Genomic DNA, 12,566 nt, shown 5'->3' with positions numbered 1-12,566 from the left:
TGCTGCTTGGCCTGCTGTGTTCATCCAGCCCTGCACCTTGTTGTCTCAGACCAGGTAAGGGTAGCAGTTTTTCCCTAAAGGACGTTAGTGAACCAGGTGGGTTTTTCCGACAATCGACAATGGATTTGTGGTAGATTCTTAAATCCAGATTTTCAAATTCCACCATCTGCCAAGGCAGGATTTGAACCCAGTTCCACAGAAAATTAGCTGAGTTTCTGGATTAATAGTCTAGCAATAATAACACTAGGCCGTTACCTCTCCAGTGTCAGAACAATGAGGGAACAATATGGTCTGAATAGTCCCCTGTGAGTAAAGTTTGACCAAGTCTGAATTTATCTATAGTATTTTGCTTCGGAGCAAGTCAATACTTAACATTGTATTTGATACTCATGTGGAATAAAGGTGGGTAGAATGGGACATAGTGGAAGGGTCATCAATGCCATTGCTACTTTGTCTTGTTGATTTTGTTGGTTTCAACTTTTCCAATGAATTTTAGTCTCTAAACCAGAATTGAAAATGTATTAGATAATTGGTTTAACTGAGCCCAAGTTTTGTGGTGATCTGACTAATTTCTGGACAAACCTATTGTAGACGGCACTAGTGTAGAGTCTGATACAGGACTCTCTGACAATCTCAGACAGCATCACTGCTGGAGTGAATAGTTATACGTTGGGCATCAAAAATCCTTTATGCTGTTAAATGAATTTGCCATTTGAGTGCTAAATGAAGTCCAGCTCATTGATTTAGTTCCTTGACCATTCAGAATCTGACCTATCCAAGAGTAAAAGGATTTTTATACAGAACAGTGAAGAATATTTGCAAATGGAAAATCAGATTTATTAAATGCTAAATATTTTACGTATCCAAACACACATGTGGCTTTTCTATAAAGACAAAGACAAATAATCCATAACAATACTTTACAGAATTCAGTATTACAATACAGTATATTGAAGTTGCATGTATTCTGACTATTTTAGGCAGCACATAACAAATAATTGTAAGAATGTATAGCGTGTGTTTGGTAAGTCCTACAGTTAAACCCTCTGTTTTGTATTTCATTGATTTAGGAGGATGCCAGACCCCAAACTCCAACTCTTGCTAAACATTTTCTAGATTCCAATGAGGGCTTGGGACCTGCACCATATGATCCAGTGTGAGTCCATTCAGTGGGACCTTAAAGTGCCACAAAAAATATAATCAAATAAAATTAATTGAATGCAAATTCTTCTTTTAAAATGTCTAACAAACAAATTAGTTGTAAATGGAATTTCTGGTTTCTTTTGTTGGTATAATGTTTTGTTGGGTATGCTTCAGTTTTTAAAAAAAGTCTTGAATAAAGTATGTTCTATTGAAAGAAAGTTCGGGAAGAACCCAACTGTGAGTTCATGTCAATGTTATTACTCAAATTTGAAACATTGAGAATTGTAAATGATAGTTTTCTCTAATCCTCGAGCTGTTACAGCACAGAAGCAGGCTGTTTAGCCCACTTAGTCTACACCAATCAGTTGTATTCCTCTATTGAATCACAGTAACCCTGCAAGCTTAATTCCCTCAAATGTTCATCCATTTACCTTTTGAAATAATTCATTGTCTCTACTTGCACGACCTTCATAGGCAACAGGCTTCAGGTCATTAAAAAAAAGGCTTTTTCTTCATAGTCCCCTGTGTAACTTGTCCATAAACTAAATTTCATGTCTCTTAATTCTTGTACCATCAACCAATGGAAACAGGTTTTCTTTATTTATCTTCTCTAAATCTATCATATTGTTGAACATCTCTATCAAATCTCCCCTCAATCTCCTTTGCATCAAGGAAAACAATTCCAGGCTCTCCAGCCTAATCTCCTGGCTGAAATCACTTATCCGTGGAACCCACCTGATAAATCTCCTCTTCACATTCATAAGGATCTGCATATCCTCCTTTTTAAAATGTGGTTACCAGATTGGTTGCAACACACTATTTGTAATGTGCCAGAGTTTTATCATAGTTCGACATAACTTCTCTGTTTTCGTACTCAAACCCTGCACATTACCTGTATCATTTCCGCTTTTAGTAATATTTTGGAAACCTCCTCTTCCTTAGTAATTCCTGACACAAGGTACTCATTAAGTATTCCAGCCTTGCCCTATGCCTGTATGTATATATCACTTCTTGCTACTGGGCCCCAAACCACCTCTTGCCACCCACATAAAATTTACATTCTGGTAGAAGATTTGGGGTTTCCTTTGATGTTAACTTCCATTTTGCTCTTGCTTTGTCAGTCTCATTTTCTCTTAAAATTACCCTCACAACTTATTAACTATGGCCTGTTACTCACTCGAGTTTGCATGCAAAACAAAACAAAAAATACTCACTGTATTTAGGTACATGTGACAACAATAAGTCAAATCAAATTAAATCAAAGAAGATTTGACGTGCATCAGACAACATTTTCTCAATTGTCCTTTGTCTGTCCAACTGTCTTTCTCTCTCTTTGGGCTCTGTCCTATCGTTTACTCATTACCCCATCCACCTCCCTATTTTCTGCATATAAAATGACGTTTTCCCAGCCACCATCAGTTCTGAGGAAGGGTCACTGGATCCGAAACGTTAACTCTGTTTTCTCCTCCACAGATGCCGCCAGACCTGCTGAGCTTTTCCAGCAACTTTGTTTTTTTTCTCATTCTATTTCTATTTCTCTCCTGCCATCGACTCGGATTAAGTTTTCTGCCCTGTCAGCCTCATTAGAATGTATATAGCTGTAGCTGATCCATTGTTCTGTCAAACCTGAATGCATTTTACCCTGCCTGGATCCCATCTTATCACATTGAAATTATCTCTATTACAGTTTAGAGGGTTGAATCTACCTTTTGACTGTTCCTTACTCTTCTCCAATACTAATCAAAGCCAAGATCCAATTATCAGTCTTGAATGATCCAATGAAAACTCTTGACCCTATTTCATTGTTGACGTTTCAGGTCTGGACCCTTCTTCAGAAACATCAACTTTCCAGCTCCTCTGAAGCTGCCTGGCCCACTGTGCTCCTCCAGCTCCACACTATGTTATCTCTGACTCGAGCATCAGCAGTTCTTACTATCTCTGTTCCTATTTAATTCCCTAGTATTAGATCCAGCAGTGCCTCCTGTCTAGTTGGGTAGAGAAATGCCATTCAAGGAAGTTCTCCTGAACACCCATCAGATATTTCTCCCGCTCCTTACCCTGTGCTCTAACATTATCCCTACAAATATTAGTGTAATTATAGTCCCCCAGTAGCACCAACCTGTAGTTCTTACAAGCAGCAGGCCTGATGTTACCTCATATGGTGCTCCTTCCTTCTTTGAAACTATCTGACACTCATACTCTTTTATGCAGCTTATTCCTCTTTTCTATTTTGACATGTTGGTACTCACCTCCCTGTTAATTTAGTTGAAAAGTTCCCAATTCCAGTAGAGAACTCCCCGAAAGTATATCGCTTCAAATCCTGTTGAGATGCAAACTGTCCCTTTTGAATACTTCTGCATCAGAACTGGTCCCACTCTCCCAAGAATCTGAAGCCCTGTACCATGCCTTGAGCCACATTTTATCCCTCCCTATCTTCACATTTCTACTCTGAGTAGTTTGTGACATAAGATTACTACCTACAAAGCCCTACTTCCTCCCTAGCTTCTGAAAATCAGACTGTAGGACCTCAGTGCCTACCCTTTCTCTCTGTAATGTATATACAACTTCTAGCTTAGTCACTTCCTCCTGCAGAATATTCTGCACCCTCATTGTAATCTCCAGGCACGAAAGAGGCAGCACACCACACAAGACTTGTGATGACAGTTATGGAAATGTCTGTCTGACCCTTTGACTAATGTTCTTTCTAATTTTTTCCATCCACATATGCAGCTTTTGTTTCTTTGCCATACTCAGGACCATTCTTTTGGCTTCTTGAAATCTTGCCGTTGTTTAATCTCCCACGCCCTCCACCCTATCACAGATACTCCCCCTCTTATTCTGGCTGCCCCATTGCCTCACAGTTTTGTCTTTGTTCTGATAAAAGATCACTGACCTGAAAGGTTAGCATTGATTCAGTCTACGATGCTGCCTGAACTGCTGAGAATTTCTAGCATTTTTAATTTTTGTCAACTAACATGCTAATTAGTAACAATCTACTGCAGTGTTTTGATGATATGAGCATTTCCAGAGAATCTATGAAAAGAAAACTTATATTTAAACTCTGCCTTTCACCATCTCAGGATGTCCCAAGATGCTTCAAAACCAGTGGGCTACAATCATCCCTCTCTTTGCACTTCTGATATTAGCCTAAAAAGTAGCATCCTAAATGAAAATCATTTTCACACGATAAAAAAACTTCATAAGGATGAATTACAACCCTGAGCTGTAATTTTTATTTTAAAAATCTACTGGCTGCCTTGAAATTAAATGATGCCAATATCCTCTGCAGAACTCTTAGTACCTGATATTTACTCTTATACCTTCAGCTTGCCATTTCCTGCTTCCACTCACTGCCTCTCCTGAATTGTCATTTCCCTCCGGACACGACCTACTTGTGGCCTCTCCTGAACACAACTGATTCCGTAAATCCTTGTGCCCCTCCTCCACTCTGGATCCATACCTGGCAATGTGAGCCACTGAAGCTTTGCTTGGATAACACCAGTCAAACCAGAGATTTCTCCTCCCAAACAAACATCTGTGCTCACAGAGCTGTCAGTCATTCAGAAACCACTCACCTGTTTGCAGCAAGTCAGACAGACTCCACAAATGGAGTTTCCTTTCCTCCAACATCTCCTCCTTACAAAAAATGCTCACTCTTTCTCTTGATATGCTGGGAAATCTGCCAGCTAATCAGTTGTTTCCTTGTGGCCTGGCTGACCACATCGAGGAGGATGAGGCATCAATGGAAATCCAGTCATGTGCGGCCTCCCAGCTTTATGAAGCACTGATTGGCAGAACAGCAGAAAACTATCCAAATGTCTTGTGCGTGGTCTTAATAATCAAGTATTTGGCCATGCAGGTACCTAACTTAGAGGAAATTAAGCCTGTGACTATGGAATCTCTTATAATGGCTGCATCTCCACTCTTTGCTGTTCTGTGCTGAGAAGCCCCTTGGCTATTTGTGCCACATACTGCATTCCTTCGAGGCTTCACTCTCCCAGCAGTCTCCAATGTTGAATAAAAACTGAGAATGCTGGAGAAACTCAGCAGGTTTGGCAGCATTTGTAAACCCTCCCATGCCAGAGTGGCAAACATCCAGAAGACTCCTGCACTTCCACCTGTTTCCCACACTTCCATGTGGCCATCCACCTATAATCCTAAACTCTCCCTGCCAGTGGGGCGGTAGCTCCTGGAATGGATGATTCAGGGGTCGTCAGGCACTGCAGTGGCTCCAGCTTCCCCTCAACCTTGAAAATCCTGAGCACTTCCTAAACAAATGGTCCCCAAACAAACAAGAATTGTCCTGCAGCATCCACATGATGCAGGAAATGCAACAATTTCAAGATTCCAATTGCTCATCCATAAACTTAAAATAACATTCCCTTTTTTAGAATCTAAATTGTATACATGGATAAACAATTTTAATTAATGTCCGTAGATCTCTTTTGTATTCATTCTGTCATGCTTAATGTTACACATACACCAATTGAAATGTTATTAAGTATGGAGATATTATAGATATTTTAAACTACTTTGGCTAGACAGAGTTAAGGAGAAAAAATTTCTCATGGTGGGAGAGCCTGGAAATGTATAACACTTTCTGTAAAAGGCTGTGGATCATGAATCAGTTGAAATCTGCAAGAATGAGAACTTTCATAATAAAGATGTCAAGGACTGCAGATCAAAGATGAATGGGGTTGAGTTACAAATCAGCCCTGATCTAACTGAATGGCAAAGAAGACTCGAGGAACTGAATGGCCTATAGACTCGACAAATGTATCAGTGTAAAATTTAAGGTCATGTGCTAGAGTTGTGACTCAAGACCCTTTTTGATACTGTAGGTTCATCAATAGCTATTTACACTCTATATATGTAACAATAAAAATACAATGTCATGAATTTAAAAACCATGTAATATTTAAGTTGAATGTTGAATACTTTTGTTATTAATGAATTACATAACAGCATCATGGACAATTTTCATCTTGATTCCATAATGGTATCTGTAGCAAGGTTTGGACTGGAACAGTCCAATGAAATTGATGATGTTAATAAAAACTTACGCAAGTAACAGAAATAGTTTATTCTAATAATATTTCAACATCCGAGAAAGTTTTCTGTGAGCTCCTAAAGGAGTACTGCCCCTTTCATTATTGACATATACTTTCAACAGTCCCAGTGAAGTTGGATGCTGGGAATACAGCCTCGGGAAATTCTTTGAAAAGTAGACTTTAGAGTGTGATATTCTGCTTGAGTCTTGATATTTTGGACAAGGTATTAAAGTTATATCAACTCCATGACTGATTTCCTTTCAGAGCTGGTTTTGTGGTATTCTATGATTTTCTCCTGGGATTGGATCCTACATATCGGGTTTGCCGTCTGGTGGTGGGCCTTTACCATGGTGGACAGGAAATGGGCGATTCCTCTCCACTTCCAGCTGTCTACTGCGATATTGACAACTCAGCAGCCTATTTTCCAGACGCTGGTGGAGGCAACAGAGCAATTGTGGCAATGAAGCAAGTTGTGCGGAGGTGTTTATTAGCATTGGCCCATACTTCAACATAATAAGTCCCCTATTTAATTTATAAATAATGTATAAGAATCATAAATGGACTATTTTGTGAGACAAGCTGCCATTTAAAACTTGGTTTTTTCTCACAGTTAAGAATGGATCAAACTTGAATTCTCAGTACAGCAATGAAATAACACTTCATAAACTGTTTTAAGGTATTTGTGTGGTTAGCTGATAAAAGACTGGTAATCTGGTTCTACGGGGAGAAGGCATGAGAGTGGGGGTTGAGAAACATATCAACAATGATCAAATAGCAGAGCAGACATGATGGGCCAAATGGCCTAAATATGCTCCTATATTTTTTGAGCTTATGTTTGGTCATATCGATGGGTGGTTAACTGGCTGGCTGGTTAAATGTTTTACCAGCTGACTGGGTGGTTGCTGATTGGTTGGTTGCATTTCGATATCATGAAAGTAATGGAATTAATATTCATGGGTGCAGGCTAATATAAATAAGAATAAATAAAACTTCAACAAGTTTGTACTCCTAAAATGTTTTTAATGTGGATGCAACAGTACTTTAAAAATAATAGGTAATTGCAAAAATATTCAAAGAACCTTCCTGTCACAATGGTCCTGAAAGCAGTGTATTTTGGTTTATTTTGCCCATATTACATGAAGTACTTTAACCAATCCTTTTCCTAAAAGCCATCCATCATTTTCAAAGGAAGATGAGACTGATGAGCTGTCTTTTGAGCTCTGGGATCTCAGCAGCAACACTGTGGATCAATACAATACCTCGTTTGCTCTTCTTTATGGGAGTAGGATAACATGGAAACGAGAAAGAAAGAATTTAAATACATGAATTTAAATTCACTTCATGTCTTCATAGCATCCCAAAGTATTTTACAACCAATGAAATCCTTTTGAAACATAGTCACTAATGTAATGTAGAACTGTAGCAGTCAATTTACACAAAACAATATCCCATAAACAACAATGAGATAAATGACCCGATAATCATTTTTTCATTGTTAGTTGACAAGTAAAAGTTAGTCAGGACATTGGGATAAGTTCATGTCTTTTTAAATAGTGCTGTGGAATCTTTTGCAACTACCTGAAAGGGTAGCTGGCCTCTTGGTTTAATGCTCAATCCATGAAGTAGCATCTCCGATAGTTCAAGCTCCCTCAGTACTGCACTGGAATGTCAGCCTAGTTTTGTGCTCAAGTCTCTAGAGTGGTGTTTGGACCCACATTCATCTAAATGAAAAATGTGAATATTATCACTGAACCAAGGACAAGAACCTACAAACTGGGTCTTAAGCTGAGGTCTATGAGTACGTTGTATGCTGAGCCATTCAATCAGATAATGACATTAGAGACTGGAAAATAAAAGAAAGAATGGAAAAGTAGATGCTAATATTGCATGATTTGAGCATATTAAAACAGATATTAGTCATCTTATTCCATGTATTCAATTAATCTGGTTTGTTATATGTCAGGGTCCGTCCATCTCCTGGAATTAGTCTTATAATGGAGCTACAGGCTTCTGGGGGCTGTGATCCCTATGGACAGGACATCAACCGTCTCATCTCACGAGGCTGGATCAAGATTGATATTTTTGACTCCCAGAATCGTGTGATCAGTGGCCGATGGAAGGTTCCAGTTCGAGTTCTTCCAGTTAAACCATCCATGACCACCAGTGAATTAAATGGAGTGCCTCAGGTAAAATAGTCTGGATAATGTCGGAGATGGTCAAAGTAATTGATGGTTTTAAACTGAACTGTGTTTAGATTGACTGCTGAAAGTAGGTGACAGGGTTAGTAATTTGCATCAAGTGTATGGTTTTTAGTAAATTAATGAAAATGACCCCAATGTGCTGTTTAAAATGATAAAAGGACTTGGCAAGAGTAGATGCCGAGAAGCTGGGTGTAAAGTGCTGTGGGAAAAAGTTACTGGAGACCTTTAAAAGGGAGCTGACAATCTCCGGAGAGGAGAGGACACTTCAGTTATATTGTTTGATACAAGTTAGCTGTGATTACGAGTAAGAATGGGGTCCCACGGTCTATCAGGGCCATATTTAATTGCCCTGGGGAACTAGAAATGGAGTTTATGAATTGGTCATACTCTTTCTCACCGTGTTTAAGTGTTCTCTATGGATTGACTCTTGCTTGGTAGTCATTTTTTTACCCACTTCTTTTTTCTTATGTTCATATATTAATCAAGCTGCTATAATCAATCGTGTGAAAGAAGCCCACCTGTATTTGTGTTGGGCTGGTAGACTAGCCACAATTACCATAGCAGTGTCCAAATGCAGTTGTATACAATTTGTTTGATATTTTTTGCTACTGTTAACGTTGAAAACAGTGGATGAATGCTTCACAAGGTCTCCTTAACATGAGCTGGAAGTCATTTGGAAAGGGGAGGCTTCAGTTAGCTCACCTCCACCTTCTCCAGGACAATTAGCAACGTGCAATAAATGCCACCCAACCAGCAATGCCCACATTCCACAATGTTATATTAAATGTTTAAAAAAACAGCTTCTATCAACTGCTGTTTCTCCTATTATTACCATGTAAAAACCGAAAGAACTGCGGATGCTGTAAATCAGGAACAAGAACGGAAATTGCTGGAAAAGCTCAGCAGGTCTGGCAGCATCTGAGGAGAGAAGTCAGAATTAACATTTTGGGTCCAGTGACCCTTCCTCAGAGTCAGGGCACCGGACACGAAACATTAACTCAGATTTCTCTCCTCAGATGCTGCCAGACCTGCTGAGCTTTTACAGAAATTTTTGTTTATTGTTCACCATGTGTCTAGTTACATATCTGTGAAGAACTTTGGGAACTTTATCTAACTTAAAGGCACAATATAAATGCTGATGTTGTTAAATAGCGCATCACTGTTAATTTTAAATTGTTTATATTCAAAAATGCTTTGAATTGTTCAGCAATTCAAATGACATACTATAGTTGAACTAAATTATTAGAAAATAGCACAAGAGATGAGGTTTTTTTGTGCCACTGAGTCATAATAATTCAAATGCACCAACTTTGAATTCAGCGGAACAGTTTGTTTATGGAAGTGTAAGACATTATGGTGAAATTCAATAAACATTACCTAAGAAAATGAGAAAACCAAAGAACTGCAGATGCTGGAAATCTGAAACAAAAACAGGAATTGCTGGACAAAAGCAGAATCTGTGGTGAGAAAGCAGAGTTAATGTTTTGGGTCCAGTGGCCCTTCTTCAGAGGTAGTAGGATTATTTTTGAATATATTAATCAAAATTACAATGTGATAAATTAATTTTCTGCCAGTTTATTTTGTCTTTTCTTTATAGTTGGAAAATGTGGAATTATACCTTCGTTTAGTCAATGCAAGAGATGCAAATGTCCAGACAACTGCAGCCATTGATTCCAATAATGCTACACTGTATAAATATCCACCACTGGTATGTAAGATTTCTTCACAATTTCAAACTTTAGTCTGTTCATACCAAGTGAGTATATAAACCCCAGTTTTTTCAGTGCATTGAAACATAGGAATTGTGGCCATAGAGATGACCAAGTCTCATCTGATTGATCTTCTACCATTCTGGTAAGCAACTTGATTCTTAAGATAATGGAGTTCTTGACTAATCATAGCAATCAATCTGTATTATATCTGTACACACAGAACAAGACATGATAAACGTAAAACTCCAGTGATGGAACTTTTGGAATCCTGGGCTCAAAATCAATCGTTTTTCTTAGCACAGTACACTTAGCACATATCCTTTGCTGATTTACTCATATGCTCTATTCTAAAGTATTATCTTCTAGAAGAAATCTATCTCATTTCTGTTGAAGGCACCAGTCCCAGTTCATGTGTGGGATGAACTTCCTGAGGAAGTGGTGGATGTGGGTACAATTACAACATTTAAAAGACATTTGGATAAGCACATGACTAGGAAAGGTTTGGTGGGATATAGGCCAGGAGCAGGCAGGTGGGAATAGTTTAGTTTGGGATTATGTTCAGCATGGACTGGTTGGTCCGAAGGGTCTGTTTCTGTGCTGTATGACTCTATGACTATGACTTTTCTTCAGAAAGAAGGTCATATTCCACACTATTCAAAGATAAATGGAGTACATTAAAATAGGTGAAAAACTAAAAAAAAAACTGAATATTATTCAAAATCCAAAATAAAAACTCAAAATATTGGAAATTCCCAACTGTGAGGCAGCATCTGTGTAAAGAGGAACATCAGGTATTCTTTTAGGTTGAAGACCTTTTTATTAGAAGCAGACAGTGTTCTTCAGTGGCTTATTTGGAATATATTGCCACTGTTGAACTGAGCCTTATTGATCATAAATGTGCCACATTCTATCTGTAATTTGTGATGTATTGACTGATCTCAACTTCATTTACTCTGAATGCCCTTTTTCCAGAAAGAAGAAACAATTCTGATCCTTGTGCAAATGATTACAGCAACACAAACTTGCATTTATAATCATAGAATCCCTACAGTGTGTACCCTTTCAGGTCACCACACTGCTACCAATTTGCCAACCACTATGCTGAGGGAGATCTTCAATTGGACATAACATGACTATTTGGGAAGTGGAATTTGTGAAGCTTTCTTCATGGATCATTCCTGTAACTCTCTGGAGTGAGTGTCATTCTAATTCCTTTTGTGCCATTTAACTGATGCCATCAGTTGAAGTTTCACTGAAGGACATGCCACAGATAAACACATGCAACATGAAGAGCATAGTGAAGAGAATTTGGTTATGGCTTAACTATTTTTCCATATCAATGTTTTTAAATGATGATATTGACCTCTGGCACATTTATAAGGCAATGGGAGGTGCTTCAAGGTGGTGTCTTATTCAAAATGCACAATATTTGAATCTTTCATATTAGTACAGTACCTTTGCAATATGCCTTTCTGGATTCCTTGTTTGGAGAGCGGGTTGAAAGGCCATGTGTTGTACTGTCATAAATAAACAGCATAAGTGGTCCGAATTGAACTCAGGATGGTATAAGGAAGTTATTAATTACGTGGATTAAATATTGTCCTGTTTTGTTTCAGGCATCAGCACGCACTACTATTCCCATTGATGCTCCATTCTCGTCTTATAATTCATCTTATCGTTACCCAACTATGCAACTGGTCTATCCCTCTTTTGGCGAGACTGTGGACCCTCCACCTCCTTCTGCTGATATGATGGTACTTCAGTGTTCTCCCTCAGCCAGAACTCAATAATGCTGATTCAAACCCACCAGTCCCAAGACAAAGCAAAATTCAAAATACGAAAAAGTATTCCACTGTTGAATGATATTAAACAGCAAAAATTGTGAAAACTGAACAGAACTTCCATTAGTGACACTTGTGAGATCTCTTGGGGCATTGCTCGTGACTAGTCAGAGATTTTGCTGAAGTGTAATGTCATAATGGAACAACATGTGCAAGATATGTGCTATGCACAGGGCTTTTAAGATAATTAATATACATGAGCTCAATATAAGACCTTATAGACCAATTAGAGTTGGATCTCCTATCCCAAACCAATAGAGTTCGGCAACTGGGCCAAAATACTCAGATTAAAAGAACAGTGATGAACCTATGTAGAAAATCTTGCGACAGGTTCTTGTTCTATGTGACTAATCTGTTGGAACTGCATATATATGGATTCTAAATGACAAGACCTGGCTCATTGCCTGCAATCCAAACAGCTAACCAGGGCACAAGACTGGTAACCCATGGCAACCCAAACTGTTGTGTATTGAATGGTCACTTGCAATAGATACCACAAAGGTGACCCCATCGAAAAGAAAACTGTCACATTCTGCAGGAAAGTCGTAGAGTCATACAGCACCGAAATAGACCCTTTGGTCCAACTCGGCCATGCCAATCATCTATCCTAATCTGACC

The 12,566-nt window shown here is 38.7% G+C and overlaps 1 protein-coding gene across 1 annotated transcript in view; it reads left to right on the top strand.

The window, feature by feature from the left end:
* LOC109929514 overlaps positions 1 to 12,566 on the top strand; it is a 42,935-nt gene extending 30,369 nt beyond the window's left edge. The window contains exons 5-9 of the mRNA XM_048619795.1: positions 1,071 to 1,156; positions 6,459 to 6,674; positions 8,158 to 8,380; positions 9,993 to 10,103; positions 11,724 to 12,566. Of these exons, the coding sequence (XP_048475752.1) occupies positions 1,071 to 1,156; positions 6,459 to 6,674; positions 8,158 to 8,380; positions 9,993 to 10,103; positions 11,724 to 11,897 (810 nt within the window). The 3' untranslated portion in view covers positions 11,898 to 12,566. The remainder of the gene's footprint in view (positions 1 to 1,070; positions 1,157 to 6,458; positions 6,675 to 8,157; positions 8,381 to 9,992; positions 10,104 to 11,723) is intronic.

The sequence above is a fragment of the Rhincodon typus genome, chromosome 3, assembly GCF_021869965.1.
Source record: "Rhincodon typus isolate 14 chromosome 3, sRhiTyp1.1, whole genome shotgun sequence".
Classification (NCBI taxonomy): domain Eukaryota; kingdom Metazoa; phylum Chordata; class Chondrichthyes; order Orectolobiformes; family Rhincodontidae; genus Rhincodon; species Rhincodon typus.
The sequence above is the reverse complement of the archived record's forward strand: the minus strand, read 5'-3'. Positions and strand labels throughout refer to the sequence as shown.